The sequence below is a fragment of the Zonotrichia albicollis genome, chromosome 2 (genome assembly GCF_047830755.1).
Source record: "Zonotrichia albicollis isolate bZonAlb1 chromosome 2, bZonAlb1.hap1, whole genome shotgun sequence".
Taxonomy (NCBI): Eukaryota; Metazoa; Chordata; class Aves; order Passeriformes; family Passerellidae; genus Zonotrichia; species Zonotrichia albicollis.
The window spans coordinates 4,931,941-4,958,040 of NC_133820.1; the positions used below are offsets into that span (position 1 = coordinate 4,931,941).

General features: G+C 44.4%; 1 protein-coding gene and 1 long non-coding RNA gene across 2 annotated transcripts; both read left to right on the top strand.

Moving 5' to 3' along the window:
- Positions 1 to 366: 366 nt before the first annotated feature.
- Positions 367 to 12,255, top strand: LOC141726953 (uncharacterized). Its single transcript, XR_012577909.1, has 4 exons — positions 367 to 2,646; positions 3,523 to 3,763; positions 6,128 to 6,282; positions 7,444 to 12,255. It is a non-coding gene; the product is annotated as an uncharacterized LOC141726953 (long non-coding RNA).
- A 2,601-nt stretch (positions 12,256 to 14,856) lies between these two features.
- Positions 14,857 to 25,362, top strand: LOC102068936 (uncharacterized). Its single transcript, XM_005490995.4, has 6 exons — positions 14,857 to 15,021; positions 15,818 to 16,096; positions 17,546 to 17,794; positions 20,854 to 20,991; positions 21,545 to 21,655; positions 22,976 to 25,362. The coding sequence occupies exons 1-6, from the start codon at positions 14,961 to 14,963 to the stop codon at positions 23,134 to 23,136; spliced, it is 999 nt and encodes a 332-aa protein (XP_005491052.2). The 5' UTR covers positions 14,857 to 14,960; the 3' UTR covers positions 23,137 to 25,362.
- Positions 25,363 to 26,100: the final 738 nt, after the last annotated feature.

Here is a 26,100-nt window from a genome sequence, read left to right on the forward strand (position 1 = left end):
TGTATTGTATTTGTGGGGTGCCCTGTGGCAGGGAAGAATGATGAATCTGACTCCATGATCTCAGAAGGCTAATTTATTATATTATTTATATATATTCTTTTTTAAGAATGCTATAGTTTAGTATAGCATTCTTTAATGTAATGTATATAATGTATATAATGTAATTATATAATTATACAATATATTTATATTATATAATATAATAGACTTATAGAATATAATAATATAATTATATATGATATAGATAATATATATTATATAATAATAAAGCAATTATTATATATTGTTATATATATTATATAATTATAATAATACAATACTATATTATATTAAAGAATACTAAACTATACTGAAGAATACAGAAAGGATACTTACAGAAGGTTAAAAAGATAATAATGAAAACTCCTGACTCTTTCCAGAGTCCAGACACGGCTTGGCACTGATTGGCCAATAAGTCAAAACAGCACTTGTTGGGAAGCAATGTCCAAACACATTCCAAAGCAGCAAAACGCAGGAGAAGCAAATCAGATAATTATTGTTTTCACTTTTCTCTGAGGCCTCTCAGCTTCCCAGGAGCAAAGTCCTGGACCAAGGGAATTTTCCAGAAAATGTGGCTACCACAGATTTGGACTGTGCAAAGGCTCAGCCACTTACTGGCTGCCCAATAAATGTTCTGCCTTGTTATCCACGTGAGGAACACCCCAGTTTAGTGTGGCAGGCAGGCAGAGGAGCTGTGCCAAGGCCAGCAGACCTGCAGCAGGGTGAATGGGTTGGTGCCTCTGCACTGCTTGTGGATGTCATTCCCTGAGCCTTTGTGCAGATTGCTGTGCAAGGATTGGTACTGGGAAGGTGCCTCTGAGGCTGCACTCTGTCCATCCCTGTTACAGCGCAATGTGTTAATTATTGGTGTAGCTGCTCTCCTTCAGAGATCTTGGGAAGCTGCATGGCATTTGCTGCCAAAGGCACTGACAGGCATCCAGCTTTTATCTGGTTTCATTAAGCTGCCCTGCTCATTTAGATCTCTGCACATGGTTTAGACTTCTTGTACTTGCTGGCTTTTTGTGCTTGTTTCTTGCTGTTTTAATATTTAATTTAGTTGCTTTTGTGTTGAAAGGAGCTGGTTTGTGGTTTTTCCCTCCTTTTTCTTATGAATATATAATCATAGGTGATTTGTTTTCCAAGTGCTATGGTTTTCACAGCGGTCTCCATGTTTGCAGAAATCAGGCAGTAAAGAGACCCACAAAGCTGTGGTCAAACACATCCCATGGAGGCAGCAATGAAAGCTGTGGAGGCTCTGGTGAAGTCAGCATGTGAGAAATGCTTGGCTTGTTGGTTGGATGGCAACAGATATTTTTAGTCAGGCTGAAATCTTTCAGATGGTTGCCTTTGAGATTTGTCTCTCACTTCTGCAAGTCTGTGAACAACAGCAAGCAGGGTTTTTTGGATAGTCACTGTGTGGCAGCTGACATTTGTTTTATTTTAAGGCTTTTGGAAATGTGCTCTTCTCTGACCATGAACTTGCTGAATTGGGGTTCAAGGCATTGCTTGACAAGCAGGGGGACAACGTGTTCTGCCTGGTTTTGGTGCTCATCCTGAGTGTCAGCCCTGCCCTGTGTGCAGTTTGACTTGCTCCTTGTTGAAGGGAGTGATTTGTGCAAAACAAAGCAGCAAACACAGCTTCACCCAACAATTTGCTGCTCAAGTTGCAGTCTTGCTGCAGTGCATGTACTGCAAAGGGAAACTTGTGCTTCAGGCTGCCTGTCAGGCTGGGAAATCACATTCTGTGAACTCCAGAAATAAATTTACCTCCTGAGGTGACTGCAGAGAGGTGTTGGAACCATGGGCTTCTCCAGAAACTTGCAGGACTTTGGCTTCTTCACATATTTCTCCCTTGGCAAGGGAGTGCTTTGCACTGTCTGCTGTGGCTTCATATGGCTTGTCACATCCAGAGGCAAAACTGGAAACTGAGGAGGATGCTTTGGGTTTCTGTGTGAGGTTACACTATTTTACATGAATTTTGTTTCCTTGGGGGAAGCCCTGATGCTGCAGCTAACTGTAATGGAGGGCTTGTTCTGAGACATCTCCATTTTTGACGATAAAGACCAGACACAAACAGGAGCTTTGGCAGTGTTTGAGGATTTTTGCTGAGGGCCAGAGGAGCAGTTTCCTGTCCAGACATGCAAGTCTGTCTCTAGCAATTAATCTTCCTTGTCTGACCTGCAGCCATACCTTTGGGTTTCTTTTGCCTCTGAAAAATTGCCTGACAATGTGAATCTCCAGTGTCACGCTTGTGGCATGGAACAAAGGGGAACTCACCCACAAGTTCATGGCAGACCCTGATGACAGTTGAAACTACAGGTGTTTGTTTTTAATGAAACAGCTATTCTATGTAAAAATTCTTGGCTCAGATGATAATAAGCAAGTAATTAGCATGCAAGAATACTTGGATCTAAGTTAATGGGATTTGAAGGTAACCTGATGAACAAGCCCATGAAGAAATGTATACATAATTGCAAAGGAAAGGTCACTTTTGAAGCGTTACCTATTTAAAAATAATTTAATAATTATTCATTTTTTATATTAATTATTAAAATATTACATATTATTCATTACAGGCTGCTTTGTGTGCACTTGTCATTTTTGAAGGTAAGAAAATTTATGTAATTCCTAGTAATTCCCTAGTTAGCAGCATTTTTTTGTGGTAATCTTGTTTGGAATATCTAGTTTGGCATGGACGTGTTCTTAGAGGTTTATGCTTGTGGGTTTATTAGCTGCAGGACCAGAACAGCATGTTAGTGCTGGCTTGAAACAAAATGATGTTCCTAAAGTGTTTAAGCATGCTGCACTTGCTGTTGTTAAGCAGCTTCTGCTTGAAATGAATTCCACTGGGAAATAAAAGGCCTCGGCTAATGGAATTACGTCAGTATATTTGGAATATGAAAAAGGCAAGCAATTAAAAATAGAATATTAATTAATTAAGCTTACAGCTTCCTCTTAAAGATTTAATGTTTGAAGGAGCGCTGTAATAAACTCTAGCAAGATAATAATAATAAAACAAATATAATTTGACAGAGTTGGCTTATTAGATATTATTAATTGAGTATGAGTTGAGAGTTGTGTCTTAGTGTTTGCAGGGAATAGAAATAGCTGGTTCATTAGCTGTCAGTAATACTTTTTAAAATCAGTTTATGCCTTTTGTGACTTTATTTCATAAAAAAATCTTGGCAGGAGTTAAAAGAAGTTTCTCATTTCAGCTTTATGAAACTGCTAAGGAGGAAGACTGGTACAAAGCTTTTGTGCATAATGCATGGCACTTGGACAAGCCAGGCTTTAGTGCTCATTTAGAGACCATACACTTCAGTAGATGGATTTGGAAGTGAATCCCAGTCCTCACTTTTAAATCCCAGCTCCCAGGTGATGTTCTCAGCCCTCCATCATCACCAGAGTTTCAGCCTGATGCCTGTGATTGTGTTGAACTCTTTGTTAGTGACTTTTTCCATGTGCTGTGTTTTCAACTCACAGTGCTGTGTCCCTGATGGATGGGAGAGCATGGAGACCTTGACCTTGGAGCAGCATTTCTGGATCAGCTGTCACCAAGAGCTAGGTGCTCACAGTGCTGGATGCCAAGGAACACCAAGCTTGGCCAGCACATCCCTCTCTTCCCTAATGGGGGCTCCATGTGCTTGGGAAGGAGGATGAGGATGGCACATGGCCACGTGTGCAGCAGCTCTCACAGCTTTGTCTCTTCCAAAGAGACCTCCAGGTGTGTGTGTGTGGTGGGTGGAAATTCTCACTCTAAAGTCCTTGTCTTTCTGTGCTGGGCTGTGTGGATCACACACTTGTTTGTGTTATGGTGTAGAGATTATATGTTAAAGATGGCAGCTGCTGCCTCTGTTCTCCAAAATATCATTGAGGTTGGAAGAGACCTTTGAGATCATCCAGTCCAACTCTCAACCCAGCACCAAACACAATCACTCCTAAACCATATTCCCAAGTGCCACATCTAGATGCCTCTAAGACTTCCAGAGATGGCAACTCCACCACCTCCCTGAGCAGCTTATTCCAATGCTGTCCACTCCTCCAGTGTCATTTTTTCTTTTTTAATATTTAATGTGAACCTCCCCTGGCGAAAGTTCATGTCAGTTCATTTTGAGCTCATATGATAATTTAAATGAGACTCCTGCATGTTATATTCTTGATTTAAGGTTTGTTATCCTTGCAATTAGCATTTACACTTTTGTTACAAGACTGAAAACAAGATGTTGCAGTTAAGACTTTTAAACCCAGCCATTTAAGCTCCTAAATGTGCTGAGCTCTTACTGAGCTTCCTCGTTTAGTTGTTGGGTGCTAATTTTAAATTCTTTCACATCACATCTTGTTGTATTTTTTTTTGTCTTTATACAGTGCTTGACTTTGCCAGCTAGAAATTTTAAAAATATGTATTAACATGGATATTGAGGTCAACCCAGGCCAGAAAGGCTTACTTAAAGCTGCCTTAGCCTTCATGAAGTCTGATCCACAGTGGAATAATGTGGAGATATTGGGACATACAAAATACTGATTGGGACTCTCCTCCCTATTCTGAACATCCTGGCCTGTGAGATGTTACTGTTTTTTACCTGGCACAGAGGTTTGAGTGTTATGCCTTGTTCTGCCTTCCTGCTTCCCCGTCTCAACACCCCCCTCCCTCTGTTTGTGGTTTCAGGCCTGTGGAGAGCCACAGAATTCAGAACTTGCCTCTCTCCCCAGTGACTCCTTGTCTTCCCCTCTGGTTCCATCAATTTGCAGCTGGAGTAGAGGATGGCGCTGAGTTTCCTCCTTGCACTGCTGTCAGTACCCAGCCAGGCACTCTGGCTGCCCTCCGGTAGCCCTGGATATCAAAGGAAATCTCATGTTTTGTGCTTCAGCGGCTTGAATTTGCCGTCTCTGACTCAAGCCAGGGCAGTACAAGAACATGAAGCAGAAAAGGGGTTCTGATGATGCTGCTGGGTGGGGTGACTTGGTATTTGTGCCCTTTACTCTGGTTCCTGGACATGGGAACCAAGGAATTTTTTTTCCATTTACTTTGGATGAGAAGGCACAACAGGCCAATAGGAAGCTGTTTGAAATGTGTCCTATCTTATTTTGAAATAGCTAAAGGACTCAAATGTCTTATGGCAGGTGGTTTCAATGTGGGCAGAGTCTTTGCTAGTCAGAACAAAATAATCTTGGCCCAGAAGCAGTTAGATTTTTAGAAGCAAGCAATTATCATTTGTATGGGAGTTATTTTCATTCAGACTACAGTAATTGTATAATTCAAACATGCCAAATTCAACTTGAGACAAAAGGACAGTGTTTGTTTCTGCTTCTGACATAGCAGCTGTTTCAAATGTCAGGATCCAGTTTTGTAGGGAAGCTGTTAAAAATGTCTGGTTTAGTTTCTTGCAGTGTCAAAGACAATATTCTAGATGTGTCCCTAGGCATTAATATATCTGATGGACACTGATTCAAAACACACTCTTGCTATGACTTGTGACCTCCCAGTAGGATTCTCTCTTTCTAAATCAAATCCAACTAAAATGCTTCCTCAGCCTGACAAGGAAATGGACCTTCTTGTGGTGGGGGAACTGTTCAGGGACCTCATTTGTTACCTGCTGCCTTCTCAACAGCAAGCCCTGGCTGTATGCAGGCTCCCAGGTGATCATTTGTAAACCTGTGTGGCACTGCTTCCAAGGTAGTAGGAGAATTCAGAACCCAAATATATCTGGTTTCCTGTGCATCCCTCCTGCACATCTTGTTGTGGTGAGGAAAAATCTGTGTAAGCACATGAGATGGAAGAAATGCTGCTAAAATGAAAAAAACCCACATTTTATTACAAGGTGAGGTATTAAAGCACTCACAGTGAATATCTCTGTATTGGTTTCAGGCTAGTGTTTCAAATAAATATAGTAAAGGAAGAACATTTCCAATTAACAAGATATAAAAGGAATAATCCTGCTTGTGGTCACTCTCTGTGGAATGTATCCCAATAATGAGCAGATATGTTTTTCTTCCCTCAGGAGCATAAGCATTTAAAGGAATTACAGAACTTATTGGTGAATCCACGTTCTTGAATCTAACAGAGACAAAGCTGAAACGTTTCTTTCAGGTGATCTGGGGAAAAAAGAAAATGCAGAAATGGCTTGGACAAATGCTTCATGCTTTTTGTGCCACGAGGGACATGGGAAGAGTTCTGAGGCTGTTCTAGACCATCTCAGAGCAGGCAGGATGCAGGAATATGACACTGGCAGATGCTCTACAGAGGTAAATGACAGAGCCTCCCCTTTCAACAGCAGGATGTGATCTGCAGGGAGCAGAGGGAGCTGGCCCTGGGCTGGCTGTGTGAGGTGTGGGCAGAAGTGACTCCTGCATGGGATACTGCTGAGCACTGCAGCACCAGAGCATCAGGTGTGAGCTGGGCTGTCCAGGGAGCAGATGTGTCCTCCTGGGCTCCTGTCCTGCTGGGTTTTATAGTTCTAGGAACTGATGGAGGTAATGGGTAAAGCGAAGTGAAATTCAGATATTCTACTTGAGAGATGTGGCAAAGACTGAGCTTTCAATTTACACTTTTTCTGAGTTTTCAGTAAATAGACAAATCTAGTAGCTGTAGAAACTTGGCTTCAGCTGTGAACAGACATTTTTGTTTGCTTTCTGCTTTAAACAACATACTTCCTCATGGAGGATGTTACTCAGCTCAGATTTCCATAATTACTTATGGAGCATCCTGTAGCCATTCCCTACCATGGTGTGAGTCCCCACACTGATTATTTTCCTGCCAACACCAGACTGATCCATGAGGACCTGAGGAAAACAAGTTAGATTCTTATGGGAATGCTTTGCAGGACGAGTTGTAATAATGTTTGGGTGAAAATGCTTTAAAACTGCAGGTACAGGTTATAGACTGTCCTTGCTGGTGTTTGATGGCTGTTCTCCTGCAGAATTCAGTTGCTGCAGCCCTGCAGGATTTGAGGATTTGAAGGGTGGCTGTCTTATTTTGAGATTTCTTAACTTTTGGTTTTCAAAACTGACCACAATATCCTTGCTGAATTTTGAGGTAGTGAGAGCCGTGAGGTGGAATGTTGGCAGGTTGCTCTAAAGAGAGGGATTAATAAAGAACAACTTGTGCTGGGCAGTCCCGGGGAAGGTTTGGAGCTGTGCCTGTGTTAACCACAGGGTGGCAAAGGCAGTGCACAGCTGTGTGTCTGAAAATGCTGTGAAGGTCCTGAGCATGAGGGAACAGGGCAAAATGTGTCTGTGTGCTGTCAGATGACCATGCTTAGTCTTTCTATTCTAGTTGTATATAAATTCCTTAAAAATCCCTTCTGATGAAGGAGGGGTCTCAGGATAATGAAGTAAACACTTTGTAGTTCTGTTCTTGTGTCCCTTTCTTCCTCAGCTGACAAACATCTCAAATCCATTTTGCAGCAGAATTTTTAACCCAGATGGAGCCCCCTCACCCACTGTTTGGCTGTGGTATCTCATGGAGTGTGTCTGATCTGTGGGACACGTGAGTTCATCTACTTCTGTCACAGGGAGTGCGCTGGGACCCAACCAGAAAGAGGTGAGGTGGTGGCAAATTGAATTTCTGTAATTCTATATAATTCATTCAGTTTGGAAATGAGACAAGGCTTAGTGAGAGGTACTTCATTATTAGAAATTTCGAGTAATTGTGGCAAAATTGGTAGGCAGCCATGAGTTGTAAGGAAAAAGGGTTCTGGATTTGTTGAGATACCTGTCTGGCTGTGGCTGCATTTGGGAGCAGAGACCAAAAAGGGCCATCAATGGGCAGTTTTATCTGTGACTGCATAATGTGTTTAATGCTGATGTTGAAAACCATTTCCCAGCTCAGGTTGATTTTTTGGCATGTTTGGAGTAGTTGTTGACCTGATGGATCTACTGACCATTATACAAGCCAGTCTTACAAGGTAAGGTAAAGAAGGAGAATGAAACCAAGGCATCTCCTTAGTCACTGCTATGCATGCAAGCTCAGACAGCTGCTGCAGATGTGTCTCTGTTTCCTTTGCTTCCTATTTGCTCTATCACTCCTTCTGTTCCTCTTTCTGCACCTTCTGCTTTCCCTTCAGCAGCTGTGCAAGCCTGCAAGCCCCGATTCGTTCTGCAGCAGTGGGGGCAGAAGCCATGGTGCCGTTTGGTCTGGCAGGTTTGGTGGTTTGGCAGCAGCAAATGCCCAGGCTCCAGGAAGGAGTCTGCAGTGGAAGGCTCAGGAAGTGATTGGGGGAATTTTTACTGCGTGTGACCCTTTTTGTTCAAATATTTGATGGTTACTGGAAGCTCTGTTTACCCCATAAAGAGAAAGTGTTGATTATGCAGGAAAATAAAGAACTGTCTGCTGGATGGTGGGGCTGTGTGGGCAGAGCCAGACAGTTCCTATTACCAGACCAAGGCAGGATCAGATGCCTTAAGATTTTGCTGAAGAGGATTTAAGAAATGGTTAATGAGACAAAGAGAAAATAATGCTGACAAGGCATTCACTCGGTGGTGGAATGTACCCAGAAGCCCTGCAGGATGGGTCTTTGCTTTTCTCCTTATTTGTAGATCCCAGATGTTAATCATTTTCACCAGTGTTTTCTGGGCTGGCATGCGAAGCTCATGGAGGAAATATTAATTCTTGCAACATTTGTGTGTAATGTAAGGGATGAGTTCAAGATAAGGCAGAGGAGAAAACAGCAGGAAAGGAAGGCTGGCTTGTTAGCAGCTGCTCTGCAAGGCAGGAATTTCACGGGACAAAAGGGTAATAATGGAAATAAGGGAAATGGAAATTTAAATTGGAGAAGTCCAAAGGATTACTGCAATAAAACCAAGACACTGGAAAGAGAATGTCCTGTGATCCTGAGGCAGGAGCAATGAGAGCAACAAAGCGAAAATCAAATCAATCGGGACCCAAATGAAAGCAAAGAACAATGATCAGAGCAGACCCCCAAGCCCTGGCAGTGAAAGGAGATAGAAAAGCAATCACCTTGGGGGGGCTTTGGTGAACCAATTACAGATTAAAAAATTGGAGATGAAATTTAAGGCATGTTTGATAGATACCAGCACAGTTTATGTGATATTAACAACCCCCCAGGAAGGATCAACAATTAAGGGTAAAGTAAATGTTGTATGAATAGAAGGTAAAGCTACCTTTGTACCCAGGGCATGATGGCACAGATATAATAATAATCATCATTCTTTTAATAATAATCATTCTTTTTCTAATAATAATCTTTCTAATAATCATTCTTTTTCTGCTGTTGGAATCAGCACCAGCAAACTTGGTGGGGAGGTATTTGTGACACAATTTTGGGCACAGTTGCAGTGCTCGCCACAAGGAATTTGTGTGTTCATATTGTGGGTAATGTGCCAAAAGATGATGGTTATGTGACTGAAGGGGGAAAGAAATACCCCAGGAACTCAGAGGTGTCATGTGGGTTATTAGAGACAGCTAATCCAGTACAGCTCAAAATGCAGGGAGGCAAACCTCCCTCTTTAAAATAGAACCTGTTATCTCTGGAAGCAAGAGAAGGTATAAGACAAATAATTGAGGATTTTCTCCCTTGTGAGTCTCCCTGTCATACTCCTGTCTTGCTGATTAAAGAAACCTAAATTAAGCTTAGATGGAAGATCAGTTTATAAATTTGTCCAGGATTCTAGTTTCTGATACTTCAACAGCTATAAACATGATACTGACTAATGCAAAATATTTTGCAGTAATTGATTTGTGCTCAGCATAATAGTGCATCCAGTTTAATTTTGTCAACATCTGTGAATGAAAACAGTAAATGTGGACTGGATTTCCTCAAGGGTTTGCAGGATTGTCAACTTAATTTCTGAAAATCCTAGGCAGACTTAGAGGAGAGTTAACCAATAACTTTGTATTAATACAGTGTGTGGATGATGTGCTAATGGCAAGTACAAATAGGGAAAATTGGAATACACATGTAATGCCAGTTGCTTTGACAGCTAAAAGCTATCAAGTCTCTCCAGCCAAATTACAATTCTGTAAAGAAAAGGGAGGGCATTTGGGAGATTTGTTTTTTGTCAGGAGAGGGCAGGGAGGAACCACATCACTGAACAAAACCTCTCCAAGGTATGTCTAAACCTACAACTTAGGAATAGAGCAAAGTTGTGTTCTCTGTCCCATCCTCAATCATTAGAGAAAGAAAGAATTAATTGAAGCATTAGAGACAACAAAGATTTGTGCAGAAACATAAATGGCCAGATGCTGTACCTGGATTCCTTTGCTTTAATGCACATGAGGTGTAAAGGCCAAATAAATTGAGACTGGCCAAGCACAAGTGTTCTATGGCTGGAATATTCATATTATGAACACAATCTTGGCTGCAAAAGCATTCCAGTTTGTTGCCTTTTTTTATGACCTGTATTACTGGAGAGACCCTGAGATCCAAGTTTGTTAAATACACACAGATCTCCTTATCTCTAAGGAGATAAAAAGAAATATCTATGCAGAAGAGTTCTAGAGGAAAGAACCAGGGATGAGTGTGCTAGCTGGATCTGTGGGTCCAGGGCTTGCTCTCAGAGCATGGTCAGACATTAATTTCATTGGGTAAGTGCCTCCATGCCTGCACTTTCAGAACATCTTACTCATTTCACAATATCTGGGTATGCAAAAATTTAATAAAGTCTTAAAAGTCTCAATTTTTTTGCTGTTTTGGCCCCAGCCAGACTACCTTGTTAAAGAGTTGTCATGACCAAGGACTTTCCAATCTGCCTTTAAGTTCTACTTGGCATGCTGAAGCTGTGTTTGCAGCTTTGATCCTATAAAACACTATTTTCCAGCCCCTTTCAATTTGTGGCTCTCCTAAATTTTTTTTCAGTGCTGTTCTGATGCCTTTACAACAAATTTCAGTCTGCTGTCAAGACAGCCATTATCCCAAATGTCTGCATTTTCTGAGCACTTCTAGTAAGTAATACAAAGTTAAATGACCCGAGGGTTTTGGTTGTTTTTTTGTAATCAAAGAATATTCTCTGCTGCTTAAAGGAAACTTTTTAAAGCTCTTGAATGGTTTAATTTGCTGCAGGTATCAGTGGCTGCAGTTTCTTGTGTGTGGTAGCAAAGATTCAGGAAAAAGCATAAAGTCTTCTGACTGTCACTTTAGGTTGTTCATGTGCTAGAGTGTGATGGATAGGGAATCCCTGTCACAACCACCGGCAGTCTTATGGTTGTAAAGCTGTTCTGGTGGCTTTTGTCCCCATTCTGCACTGTGTTTGAAGATTTTTAAAAAATGAGCCTGGCGTTAACCTTCTCCTAACCAGAGCAGATGTAATGCTCAGACTGCTCAGTGAATCCTGCAGAGAATTTCAACCTGTGAAATCTCTTTGCCTTTGTAAATAATGCTTATATTATTAGTTTGAAGGTGGCAACATTAGTGAAATTTCCCAAGTTCATCTTCCAAGCTGGGGTTTAGCAAGGTCTGCTTTCCCCTCAAAGTGAGGCAAGACAAAGCAAGGAGGAAGAGGAACGTGCTCCTGCAGTTGAGTGTTGCTCATGTAGAGACAGGATTGAACCCATGTGTCTAATAGCTCTGCAATGATCAACCATTTGGTTTGGGTTTTTTTTTCTTTTTTTTTTCATGCAAACACAAAGCATTTCACCCTGCACACAGCTAAATATAATTTGTGTCATTTCCAGCAGTTTTTCCATATGCAGGCTCTTCTTTTTCACTTGTCATGGTGGGGCAGGCTGGGAGAGCCATTTCAGGGGAGCTGTAGGTGTTTGTAGGATGTTGGACATTCCTTCCATCTCTTAGCAAGAGAAGGATGAAAATATCCATGGGTGCTCTGAGGAAGAAAGTGCATTCCTATTGGCCCTGACTCTTGCAAGTGCTGGGCTGTGCCTTCCCCAGAGGTACCACAGGATGGAGAAACCACATGCACCTTGTCTATAATTAGGTCTGGAGCCTTTCTGATATCAGCACGTTTCTGCAACGTCCCTTTTCTTAATTTGTGGGTTTAAAAGTCTCTGTCATGGAGATATCATCTGTACTTGAGGCTCTGACATTAGCATTTGCTTTTGTTTTTGCTTGCTATTTCTATTGCTATGATCAAAAAAAGATCTTGAGGTTAAGCACAGCTCTCTGGCTAGTTTAATGTACCAAAGGAAGAGCTCATATTCATGAACATTTATCAGTCTCTGGGGTCCTGTTGGCCCACACAGAAGCTTTTCTCGGGTGTGTGCCCCATTCCTGCCTTGGATGGACGGATGGACAGAAGGGCAACTGCAGCCACTGCTGGAGTGGCAACTCCACTCACTGCTGGAGCTGCAGGCCTATTTTCTGTTTGCATGTGTTGAGCTTCTGCATTTAGCTCTGCTGGCTACCTCTGAATCTGGGCCTGTGTGTTTCCCCAGTGAGCACTGACACACATTAATGACAGTAAAAATAGGTGTGCTGCCTATGCTTACCAGCCTGTGCAGAGTTGATATGGGCAGATTTCTCCATAATATTTCACAGGTTATTTCCTGCTTTATTTGCTAGCTCAGGTTTTCCCATCAAGGCCTTATGCCATCTATGGAATGAATCTCCATTCCCCTTTCATGAAGCCTTCAGTGTGAAGGGGCAAAGTGACCCTGTGAGCTTGCAGCTCACCAACTAAAAAAGGTTTTGGTTCACCTTCTAACTACAAATTCTTGGGTTTTTTATTTGGTCCACCTTCCCTCCCCCCTTTTTCTACTTGTGATTTCTGTTAAGCCTTACAAGGTGTTTTTTGTCTGCCGTAATCACACAAAACTCTTTTTATAAAAAGGGGAACTGAGTTGTCTGCCTTGCCAAGGGTGCTGCAAGATCACTCATTAGCCAATGCTAGAAATTATTGCCAGATCTCATCTAACAGTTTCATTATGAGTGAAATTTGAGAGTGTTGCTCTTGAAAGAGGTTGCTGATTGATGACAACACAGATTGTGTGTGTGCTGTCATCTTTATCCTGGCTGTGATTCCTTTTGGGGTTTTTTTTAGCTAGTGAGGATGTGAGGGACAGAAGAAGCCTAATGGGACTTCATATACTGTGTGATGTATGGGGCACTTGCAGTGAGGAATATTGAACTCATAAATGTACTCGTTTGCCCTGGAGTCACCGAGAGGGAGACGGAGTGCAGGACACCGCAATGTCACAGCCGTGCAGAGTCACTTCTGTGACAACAGAGCCGCACCAGAAGGGCCATATTTTTATTGGATTTTACTGCAATCGGGCTCTGCTCTCGTTGGCTGGAAGAGAAGGTGAAATTTTGCTGGATGAGTCCCCTTTTGCACCTTGTTTTGCTGAGATTCTGAGATTTTGGGGCGCTGTTTGGGAGTGACCCTGCGTGTGCTGTCTGTTCTGTCTCGTGTCTCCACCACAGCACTGCAACCCCCAGCTCCACCAGCCTGCCCTTCAAGCATGAAGGTGAAATGAAGATGAATGTGCACATCCGAGGCAGATGGTTAGCCCCAGTCTTGCAGTGGTATTTGAGAGAGATTTTCTTCATGTAATTTCAGCAGCACAGAAGGAAATGAAAGTGTTTCTTACTGTAAATACTTTTTTCTCTCTCCCTTCCTCTGGCGCTGCTGTGAGTGTCTGAAGACTCACTTCACTGCTTTTTCAGAGAAGTCTATTTCTGTCTCATCATAGATCAATTTAGGCCTGTCCTATGCACATATGATAAAGACAGCATATTGCTGTGATAGCCTTGAACCAAATTTGTAAGTCTGGAACACTGGGAGCAGGAGGTGCAGCCATCATTGGTAAAGAAGTCAGAGTGGCCAAACCAGTGGCTAAAAGGTGGAATTTTTCAAGCATAGCCAGATTGTTTGAGAAATAGTGCAGACCACAATGCAAGGGTTTTACCCAATTCTCAGAAATGTGTGTGTACACGTGAACCCACTGCATTGAGCTTCCTTAGGGGACTGTGTCTATATCTGTGTCCAGAGAAACAAAAATACAACATTCCCAGCTGCATCCTGAACCCAGCTCTTGTAATTATTCCCCAGCACATCTGCTAAGCATCTGAAAGCATCCAGATGTTGGCTCTAATGCTATACCAGTGTACTTCCTCCAGTGAGTGAGACAGTTCCTGCTGTCCCTGTGTTGTTTGTGCAACCCATTGTGGCACTCGGTGCAATGCCCAGTGCGCTTTAAGCCATTCAAAAAGTGCCAAGTGTCTGGCCCTACCTGGCTCTCCAGATAACTGGTTCACAGAGTTTCTTCAGGATTGGCTTTTCAGTCTCATCTCTGAGATTTGCACTCCAAGCAGAGCTGGGGTGGCTTCTGGGCTACATTCAGTTTAGTTTTGCAATGCAATTTAATTTCCCATAAGCTTTACTCTGCTTGGGCTGGCTGTATGGAGCCTTTCCTGCATGGCAGGTACCACTCAGTCACTAAAAGAGCCTGGCAAAGTTCACTTTGGCAACACAGCCTTTGGGAACAGAGGGAGAGCCTTGTCCCACACCTCCTTCCTGCTGGTGAGGTGTCAAGGAGTGATAATTTTTAGTATTGCAGAAAATCAGCTGGTTTTCATGTGCAGTGCTTTATCTCACTGGACTTTCTTTTCCCTGGGTGGGGATACCGTACTTTAATAAACTAGGAAAGGACAAAAGAAATAGGTGTTCCTCCTTTGCCTGCTTCATTAGCATCTTCCTGAATGGGGTGAGCTGACCAGGAGATATTTTTGTCTCCCTCACCTCTCAGCCCTACTCTCACACTCTCAGCTACCTTTGAGCTGCAGGACTTTGCAGAGCACATTGTGGCTTGCATTGGCTCAGCCCGAGTTCAGTCACCCAAAACCTCGCAGGTCTATTTTGAAACATCATTCAATCTGTCCACTATGGAGTTTCTTTTCTTTTTTTTTTTTTCCCCACTCTTGCTTCTGACATCATTTCCCGAGCACTAAATTCACCGAGCTCTGTAGCCAGATCGTCTCCTCAGCATATGATGCAAGGAGCTCTTTGAGATGGATTTCAGCTCTCCTTTGACTCTGCTCTGCTTGCTGGTGATAATAACTATTACTCAAGGTAGGTAGGATTTTTCTTTGTTGGGGTTGGCACAGGTTTGCCTAGATGAGCTGACACCCTAATTTTGCTCCAAGGATGCTACTAGGTTTGGGGTGACATCAAATAGTGTAGCTGCTAATGCATGAAAGGGGAAGTCAGACCAAAGTAAAACAGATTATTTTTCCAGTAAAGTAACAATAACTAACAATATTGTACTTTCTGAGTGTCCTGGGTCCAGAGAAGCTTTTCAGTGGGGAATGTAAGGTTCTTGTACACAGAGTGCTGGCTGGAGAATGACGTGATCCGGCTCCCAGCACTCAGTGTGACCTTGGGTTAGTCCCCAAGCTCCTGCCATTTACCCACCTCTGATTTACACACAATAACTTAATAATGTGCAAGACTGCTCGAGTTAAAACTCTGACCTTACTCTTTGGGTGAAAGCAGCTGGGCACCTGCTGCTGTTGTTTCTGCTACTCTCTGTGCAAAGTCCATGGCACTGATGCCCTGAGGACCTTTCTTTGCTCAGTCTCTCATCTCTGATGGGGGCTGGTAGATGGCCATCTTAAATTCCGGGAGATAAAAGACCAGCTGTTCAGCCTTTTGTTTCCCTGTTGTGCGTGGTGTTCACACCATTCCTGTGCTGTTGAGGTGGGGGAAGTTGGACCTTATAGAAGGCATCCCACTCCTCAGATTTTCAATCACTGGTGATCCAGTGTCCCTAGGATGTGGTCCCTCTTATGTCTCACCCGGGCATTTTCCTTCCTGGGGGGCAGCCAGGAGGGGATGGATGGACATGGCAAGCTTGCTCTCCTTTTAGGCTCTGCCATCTGGACTGGCGCGCTCAGCGGCGACTCAGCAATCTTTTCTTTGGAAATCCAAAGCCTGCAGAACTTCTCCAGCATGAGCAAGGAGGACAAGAAATGCTCTACAACTGTCCTAAATGATACCTTGTTGGCCAAGTGTGGCACTTCTGCCAGCAGATGGCTGAACTTAGAGAACGGCTCCCTGGTGCTGAGGAGCGTGGAGAAAGATGACGAAGGAAAATATGGATTTGTTTTTCAGCACACCGCCAGAAATTTTACACTGGAAGTGTTTGGTAAGTGGCCTTCTTAGCAACAAAAAGCTTTTGAACTTGTTGGAAGCCTGATGCCTTGAAATTTTTCCAAAGAAACTGTTTGAGCTTGCAGGAGTTATGGGTGCCCCTGGGAGCTGTGCCAGTCTCCCTCTTGTCCCTTGTATCCTCAGAATTCCTGCTCCCTTTTGCTCATCCACCTGCAGGCAGCAAAGACAGACACAAAGTCACTTCTGTACTGGATCCAGCTCATTGCTTGGGTTAATATGGAGAAGGCTTAGGAGGGTTTGTCCTGCTGCTGAGCAGCGCTCCAGGCAGACAGAGAGCCTTGCTCTGCTCCTCATCGCCGCTGTTCCTTTTGCAGGGCTTTCACTTGCACAGGCTTCCAAGATAAATGGAAGCGCACGAAACTGTAATGAAAATGTCTGAGCAAACTGGTCTCAGTGAAGACAAATGAGCCCTTACACCTTTTGGGTGCAAACAGGCGGAACTGCTGTGCACACTAGGTCAAAGATATGACTCCTTGGTGTGAGGAACAGGGGCTTAGACTGGAAGTAGTCAAAGACTGCAGAAGCAACCTGGGTTTAACCTCCATTTCAGTGGATTTACTTTGGGAACATTTGCCTCCTCCTTCTGTTCTGCTGCCACCCCTAAGGCAGGGAAAAACTTTCACTGCCAACATGTTCCTGGAGGCAGAGAATTTTAACTGATGTCCTAGCACAAGAAAGTGATTTCTGAGCTTATTTCCATGGATACATGTTCTCAGTGTTACTCCTGCTGTCCTAAAAAACCATACCAGTTCTCTATCTAGTTTGTGTGTGCAAAGTGGCAAGTGTAGGAAATGGGTTTCCTCCTTTTAGTAGACTGAAAGAGAGAAATTCAGGGAAATGTAGTAAGAGCAATGATTAATTTCTTTATTTTAAAATGTCCTAGTCTGGGTATTGTATCTAACTGTGGGTATCTTGCGCTCGTGTCCATGTTGGCCATGATTTGCACCAGTTTCTCTCTAAAATGGAAGAAGGGGCAGAGTGACAGCAAAAGTACAAACCTCAGGTGGAGGGGAGGGCTGAGTCTCCTCCAAAGCTATGATTATCTGCTGATTACAGAGGAGGGCTCTGGCTGGCATGTGCTTTGGATGTTTCCACCATCTTCTCGGACCAGGGGCTTTTATTTGTTTTTTTTTTTCAATGTCAGTTAGGAAAATGACAATATGCCAGATTTTGGTGGCATCCCCAAAACAGGGATCAAGAGTTGCTAGCAGGGTTTGGGTAGGCACTATAAAGCATTTTTGGGTAGAATGCAGGCACTCAAGAGATGGGTTACTTGTTTCTGCGCTCCCTTCACACAGTAAATGTGGTGTTACTGGGATTGCTGGGAAGGGAAGCTTCTGTTCAGCTAATGTTCACTCCTGAATCCTCTCCTCACCTCTCTCTTTCCTCCCTGCTCCCCATGCCCCATGCTGTGTATGAGCAGAGCCGACCATCGGTATCCAGTGCTTCCCTGACGGAACTGCAGAGCTGTCCTGCAACGTGGCCAGCAGCGAGATCCTCGTCTTCAGGTGGCTCCTCAATGGCACCCACCTGAAAGCCGAGGGGGCTTGCATTAAGGATGCTGGGAAGAAGGTTCACCTGGGCAAAACCGAGCCTGGGGAGTTTGTGTGTGAGATTTTGAAGGGGAACAGTGTCACGAGGACCAGGCCCATTACGCTGTCTTGCAGCTACGGTGAGTAATGGCATCCCCAGAAAATCTTCCTTTTGGTCTCTTGCAGCAGCCAACTGAGAGGTTGTTGGTGTCCTCAAAATATCAAATTCTTCTGTCCTCTGGCATTGCCCTTCCAGAGTTACCAAATCCTGCCTTTAGAAAGTGACCCCTTAATTTCCTTCTCCCTCCTGTGCTTTGGACTGACACAGCCTACAACCACAGATGGGATGAGTTTGTTGAGGAGGTTCTTTTACCCACCTCTGCAGCAAGGATGGATCTCCATCTGTCTCTTTTCCTACTTTTTGGTGATGGAGATTTGCACCTCCTGTGCACCAATCCTCTATGCTGCTTTAGAAACACAGGCTGCTTCCTACTCTGACATGCATCTGTGACCCAGATGCCTTCAAGTGCATTCCACAAAAACCCTTCCACTGGTTCAGCCCTGTTGCTTCTGGACTCATTTGAGGTGTTTTGCCTCATCTCTTTTCCTCTTATTTAGGCCAGAAGTGCAAAAGATTTTCTGATCTATACAAATGTCTCTCCATCAGCCCCATCCCTCAGAAATGGATAAAGACACATGCCATTTACTTATGGAATGTAGGGGTTGTTTCCCCTCCATATCCTTGCTCAGACATGTAAGTCTGTGAGAACGCTGAGACTTGATCCATTTGCAAGCTATTCATAAATGCTGAGTATTCTGCTTGAGCAAGGCCAGAGTTTAATGAGACAGAGAATCTGGATCCTTGGGTATCATTTAATTTGCACCTCCAGTAGTGAAGATTCTCTGCTCTCTGGCAGAAAAGATGGTTATCAAAGCTGCAGGCGTGGCATAACATAACTATAAGGTTTTTGAAAATTTTGCTGTGATTAATTTAATCACTTTTGCCACTAGAGAACCCATACTGTAGCATTTTAGAAATTGTCTGGGACACTCCAGCTCCACGTAGTTGGAAGGATCTGAAAGAAAGAAAGTGGCGGTGATTCCACTTTGCAGTCATCAAATGCAACCACATTTGGAAAAAGGGAGTTAAAGCAATTCTGGATATCGGTAAAATGAATTAAGAGGGAAATAGGTTCATTTAATTTAATTGAAAGTTAATGAATTATTTTTGTGTGTTATTAGTTGCTCCAGGGAAAGGGCTGAATTTGGTTTAGGTATATAATATATGTAAAAACATCCATTTGGGCTGATGAAATTAATTTTGAATAACCAAAAAACAATTTGGCAGAAATGCCGTAAACTTACCAGGCAACACAGGGCTCTCAGCACACAGGATTCAGAAATTAAGAAGACAACATATATAAAGGAGTTTTCTTGATTAATTACTTGTTTATTGCTTTTTTTTAACACAATATTTTATCTCAAAAAGACCTTAATAACAAGCGGCAAATTTTTAGGAAAAAGATTCAGGGAAAAAATTTCCAACTTATATTTATATTTTTCACAATATTCTCTAAGCATTCATCAACTAAAATAATTAGGGAAATTATTTCTGAGTTGCTGAAAGTTTTTAATTTTGAATATGGATTTTTTTGAACTTTCTAAATGTTCTTAAAAAGACTGGAACAAGCACTCTGAAAATACCATGAACACCTGTGTGAAGTTGTTTTTGCTGTCCCAGTGAGTAGGTGGAGTATGATGGCATGTAGTATATCCTGGAACATTTAAAATTCTTCTTAGTCTCTGGAGATATGGAGCAATTAGTGCTTTTGAGGGCTTGAAATAAGCTCCAAATGAGCCTGTTGGTTGCTGCTGTGCTGTGCAGGCACGTGTGCTGCTGAAAAGCAGTTGAATTATTCAGAAAGGGATGGCACTGGCTTACCTAAGGAATTTTAAGGAATTTATGTGTGGGTTTTTTTTGCATATGGCAAGAAGAGTTTTCCTAGAGGCTGCCCCAAGCAGGGGGATGATCTCAGTGAAGGAGCAAGCCTGGATGGGTCTCTGTGCCCTGCACCAGCTGCCTGCTCAGCAGCAGCAAACGTGCGGGTCTGCCCCATCACAGCAACCCCGAGCAAGGGCTGCTGAGCTGGGAAATCATCACCAGTGACTTGTGCTGCCCTTCTGCTCAGCCATCTGCAGCCCTTGCTCCTGCTGCGTGTCCTGCTCTCAGGCTGGGCAGGGGCACAGGGTGGAATCCTTCCCCGAGCAGCAGCAGAGCCAGGGAAGGGTTTTTCCCCACAGCTCTGGCTCGAGTGGCCACAGTCTCGGTGCCGGAGGCAGTGCAGGCTCTGATGAGACTTGCTCTGGGGTTGGTGCAGGCATTACATGGCTGTCCTAAGCAGATTCTCTGATGCCAGCTCTGAGGGTAGGCTCTGCAGATTTTCCTTCAGCAGGAGGTGTAGTGGAAGCAGGCGATGCCCCAGCCAGGGAATGATGCGCTCTGACTCCGTGATTCAGAAGGGTGAAAATTGCTTTATTAAAACTATACTATATTACATTAATACTATATTTTAACTATGCTAAAGAGTACAAGAATACTATACTATATTACCAAAAAAACAGTACAGGACACAGCTTTGAGTGATTGGCTAATCACTCAAAACAACTTTCACCGGTGTCCAATTAACCAAATCACGTTGGGTAAACAATCTCCATAACACATTCCAAGTGTGCAATAGCAGGAGCAGTGAATAGAAATAAGAATTGTTTTCTCCTCTTCCCTCTGTACTTCTCACTGCCTTCCTGAGAAAAATCCTTGGGAAGTTGTGCCTGCTGCTCTCTGTGAAGAGAGCTGTGGCCACAAGGAGGTGCTTCCTTGGGTCTCCCTCCCTCCCTTGTTGAAATGTAGTATCTTTCAAACCACCACCTTCTCTGTTAAATTTGATTTAAACCTACAGATTGCCTTAGATGTCAGTGATCAGAGCAGGCAGAAGTGATTGCACACAGGCCTCTCCTCTTAAAGAAAAATTCCATGCCATAATTAGACAATGTTACATAAATCATAAAGTGCCACAGCTCACAGTGCCAAACTAAAGCAACAGTGATGCCAACAAGCTCTAATCTGGCTGTGGGGTTTCTCCCACAGGGAGAAAGGAATTTGTCCACCATGGTAGCTAACAATGCTGTGTCCTTCCTGCAGACCTGCTGCGGTACCCAGGGTTCATTTACATCCTGGCAGGCTGTGCAGCGGGTGCGCTTATCCTGCTGGTGGCTTTGCCTGCAGCCATATGTTGCTGCATGAGGAAGAGGAGACACAAGTTCATCCCAGTGCCTTCAGGTGAGTGGAGAATGCTGTGACACCCCCTGTTATGACTTTGGAGAGGACTGTGTTTGTGCAGTGGCCTTAGAGTAACCTGGTCTCAGCTGGGTGGCTGCTTGTCCTCCATCCAGCCTGTCCTCCCTTGACCTGCTGGAGCAGAAGTCTGTTGCTGACAGGCAGCCTCTGTGGCTAGCAGGGTCTTGAATTAAACCTCACATTTCCTTTATTGCCCTCACCCTGTGCTCCTGGCCAAAAGAAAAAAACCCAGCAAAACCTCTCCTATGGTCAATATAATGGACCCTCATTCAGGTGTGATCCCAGAATGGTTTCTGATGGCAGTCCCCTGTCCCTGGGAGCACTCTGCCCGTGCAGATTACCTCAAGCTGTGATCCTGGCAGCCTGGCCAGGCTGGTCCCTGGCAGGCTGGCAGTGACCACCCTCTGCCCACTCTGGGAGCAGAGCCAGTGTCACCTCAGGAGGGGACACAAACACCTGCTGGGGTCTGGCCTCACAGCAGCCCTGCTGGGGCTGTGGGGGCCTCTTCCTTCAAATCTCTGGTTTGGTTTCACAGAGGAGGAGAAGGATGACGGGCTGACAATGTCAGTGGTGTCTGGGGAAGGCACGAAGAGCCCCCCCAACGGAGACCACCTGGAGGCTCAGAGTGACCGTCCTGCCAAGCCTGGTGAGTGCAGAGACCTGTCTGAGGTCACACACACCTTGTTCAGGGGGCACACAGTGTTTGTGTGTGGCTGCTGGGGGTGGAGGTGACAGTACAGGGGCCTGGGATGTGGCAGCACAGGGAAGGTGCTGCACCTTCTGCAGGAGTGGCAGCAGGGCGTTTTTCAGCACCTTACTCAGAGCAGAGGCAGGCATCCCACAGAGGGTGCTGCCAGCAGGCTGTCTGTTCCACTATCTCCTGTGCTAAAACATCTACCTCAGAAACAGCAATCCCCCCAATACTCAGCAGTTTTCCTACAATTTTCTCACCCTTCTCATGAGTAACATTTTATAAAAATTGGTGCTGTTTTTTAAGCAGTCATCTTCAGGACAGCAGGAGCCAATATGCTGAGCTGTAAACACAGCTAAATCCCATCAAAGCCAGAGGCTTGTGTATTTTCTTAAATTGAGTCTGGAGTGGGAATATGGTCACATTTTAAATTTTTCAAAGAAATCAAGCATAAACCCCCACAGCCTTAGCACAATATGGTTAAGAGAGTGCAGTGATAAAAACTCTCCAGAAATGTCTTGTTCTGTAAGTGTTTGATACTAGTACTGCCCTTTTTGCATTATATTTCCCTCAGTTTTGCTTTCCATAATGCACCATCATCAGCTGAAGTAGGTTTAGCAGAGACATCATGAACTGGAGCAGCTTTACACAGGTCATAGCCTGGTCTCAGCACTGCTGTCTCCATTTCTGGTGTCCTTCACTTCACCATGCACAGCCTCCTGTAGCTCTGCTGTGCTTTATATCTAACCTTGGATGCTCTTTGCTCTGCTTTCAAAATATTATGTGCTACTCATGAACATAGGAACAAGAAAGAGGAAAAAAGGCTTTTCAGCTCATTGTTTAATATTAATATACTTCAAATGTAGAGCTTTTAATAAAAAATTCAAATATTATAAGTTTAACTAACAAGTAGTCCATATTTTAATTTTTTTACAATTAAAGAAAAAGCAAAGATACACATGGAAAGTAGGCAAGAACTAAATGTGTGCTCTTAGCCAGCTTGAATTATTCAGATGTAAGTGAATAGATTTGGCTTCAGTATTTTGGTACTCAAGTACTTTGGTACTAAGAAGCCAGAGAGCTTCAATACCAAAGTGCCCTAAGGCATGATGCGCAGCTCAGTAAATGAGTAGTTACAGAGAAAATTGAAATTTGACTTGCAGGTGCCTGGGGACTGAGTGGATCAGGAGTCCTGCAGCATTAGGGACCAGGGGGTGAATTTCCATGAGGGTGAGCCATAGTGTGGGCACTTAAAACCATTTCTTCTTTTTCCAGATGCTGCCCAGATTGGTCAAGGTGTTGAGCCCCACCCAGTGGCAGAAGAAAACCTACCAGTGCAGATAGAAGCTGAGGAAATGCCAGATGCTGAGGTCCTAGTTGATATGGATGGCCAGGAAGATGCCTCAGACTGTTTCCCAGATCCAACTGATGACTGATCTGACATGCTTGCTGTTCCACCCTGAAATCTGTGACACTTGTCCTTTGCATCCCATAGTCTCACTGTGTCTGGAAAATTTTAGCAGGGGAAAGAAGTGAGGTGTCAAACCTTCTGACTTCATTCAAAACAAAAAAAGAAAATCCAGAGAAAAGCACACACATGGCTTCAAGGCCTGACAGGTTCACCAACAAACAAAAGGGGCAGCTCTGTGATGCTTTGCCTGATAACAGAGCTGCAGCTAAACTGAGGAGCCCAGGGGACAGCCTGGGATGAGAGGGCTCCTCCTGCTCCCTGCCCACCCCATGCCTTGCCTGCCTTTGCAGGCACCACAGACAGCTTGAGGTGCTTGCCAGAAGTTTCCTGAGAAAGCCTCTTCTCTCTCAGGAGACTTCAGGGCAGTTTTTTCCCTGGCCCTGCCAAGGAAGCTCAAAGGAGGTCTCAGCTGGGTACCCGCTGTCCTGGGTGCTCACCTGAGCCGCTCCTCTGAGCTCCAGATCTGGCCCCCACCTCTTGCTGCCTGGAGCAGGAGCAGTGACATTTGCAGGGCTTGAAATGTGTCATTTGCAGATGCTGTGTGCAGAGCTGAGGTGGTGCTGGCTTTGCTCCCCTCTTGGTGCCCCAAATGACAGAGGGTACAGGTCACCTTTCCCCAGAATCGCCTGCTTGGGCTGCCCCTGAGCTAAGCCAGAGCTATCACTCGCTTGCCTGCAGCAGGAGGGGGCTTGGGGCTGCAATTTTGGCAGAAACCTTGATTTTAAGGCTGAGATTGTTTATCAATGCAAGCATTAGTGCCTTTAGTGTGATAGTTTAGCTACTGCAAGCTGGTGAAGCTGGCCATCTGCCTGTGCATGTAGGCTTGTTTGGGGCTGTGCTCTTTGCACAGATAGCAGAAATTTATAGGATCTCTTAGGTAAGTCTTGCTGCTAGGCTTGTCCTGTTCTGCTTAGGGGAGCTGTGCCTGTGCAGCAGCTGGGCCAGACCTGCAGGGAAGAAGGATGTGGTGAGGAGAGGGCAGGGATTCTGTCTCAGGCAGCTGAGTCCCAGCAAAGCTGCCAGGGAGTGCAGGATGTGCTGCCAGAGCAAGGTATTTACTGCATAGGACAATTTTAGTAGTCAGATTGAGGTGGTAAATTGGTTGTTCGTGTTAAATTGGCCTGCTTGGCTAGAAAGGCATGGTTGTAAAAGCAGAGATGGTACAGACTGGCACCAAAAGGGATGGGGAGCTGCATTCTCTCCTTCCTTGTCATTTTGTCCCTGTTTTATATTGTGCTGACACTGTGAATCCCTTGGAAATGGATTGAAGGTGTGCCTGGTGAAAGCCATCCAACGAGGGCTGCACCCTAGCAGAATCCAAACTAAACTGAGAAACTGAAGGTTTTTTTCCCAGGGAGGGAGCTGGGGGGTGGCTGCACACTCACCTGGGAGTCCTTCATCTCTGCTTGCTTGCCAAGGCTCTGCATCAGTGACACCCAGCCACAGGTGATTGTTCTCGTTCTTTCCTTGTCCTGTGACTCTCTTTAGAAGATGTTTGGCTCTTGTGTGCTATGTTGGTGGTGATTCAGCCTGTCTCTGCTTTTAAAGGCTGCCGCAAGAATCGGGCTTTCCACGGTAAGAGGGAGGTGATAATTCTTTTCCTTACGGTGCTGTTCTAACTCCTTTCAGTACAAACATTCCTCAGAGGCTGTGAGCTGAATGACAAAAGAAGTGGCACGGCGTGCTTGGGGTGGCAGTACTAAAGCAGCAGTGAATGTCACCGGGCCAGTGTCACCAGAATGGGAGGTCACAGCATTGCTTCACTGCTGCACTTTCCGGCAGGGGCAGGAGGGGACACTCGACTCCAGCACATGATTCAGAGGCTGATCGGTGCTCTGAGCAGACACCTGATTCACTGCTGAGAGAGCAGGGCCAGCCTTGTTCTGCTGGGCTGGGGCATCCCAGCTCCGGTTTATTCTAGTGCTGCATTCCTGCTGCCAGCCTCAGGGCTCGGGGTGCCCATCACCTCTGTTATCACCCCTGTCCTGGAAGGACTCTTCCCATAGAGGGGCAAGAGATCTTTGTGAGACAGACTGAACCAGGGCTGGTTTTCTGTCCTTTACCACTGAAAGTGCCATTCCAAAGGGGCAAAAAGTTCTGTTACTGTGAGGTCAGGAGAGAAGTGATGCAGCCTGTGCTCTTTCTTTAACTGTATGTGTTCATGCCCAGCTGTTCTCTTTCTGGTGTCTTTTTTTTTTTCTTTTTCCTTTCCCCCTGTGATTCATTTTGTTCCAAATAAAAAGATCTGTTTTCTACCTTGTTTCAGATCTGTTTTAAGTTTTGTTATTTAATAATTGTTTCTTTCTGGTTTTTACAGGAAGTACAGGCTGATTTTCAAATTTATACACAAATAAAAGAAAGGTGATAACAAGTTATTGCTGACTGGAGCTGACTTGAGTGGCCAAGGGCAGAGAGATATGAGAACATTCAGCTGTAAGTCACCCCAGAGGCTGTGGGACAGTGGCACAAGCTTGTCCCTGTTGCAATGTGTGTGTTGATGTGTAAGAACATCTGTGTGCCCTGGCAGCTCACCAAGCCCTGCTGTGGTGCCTGAACTGTGAGCTGCAGGGCGGAGATGCAGGGAGATGGTCTGGTTTTACCCATCTTTATCCATCTGTATTTTTTTTTGTGGCTAAAACCTAAAACCACCTTAGCTGTGAGAGAGGATGCTGGACTGCATTGCAACTTTTGCAAGAAGGGGGTGGCTTCTTCTCATTCTTAGACAAGTGAGCCCAGATTGGGGTTAAAAGGAATGTCCTGATATGATCCTATCAAGCCCCTGGAGTTTACCATAACAGGTTTATCCCTGGAACACGGGTGTGACTGTGCAGGGATGATCCTGCCCTGCAGTCTATGAACCCAACACTCTGAGGAGTCATCTGCCTGAATTTCCTGGTGTTTTCCAGTCTGGCCATGGTGCTGCATCTCC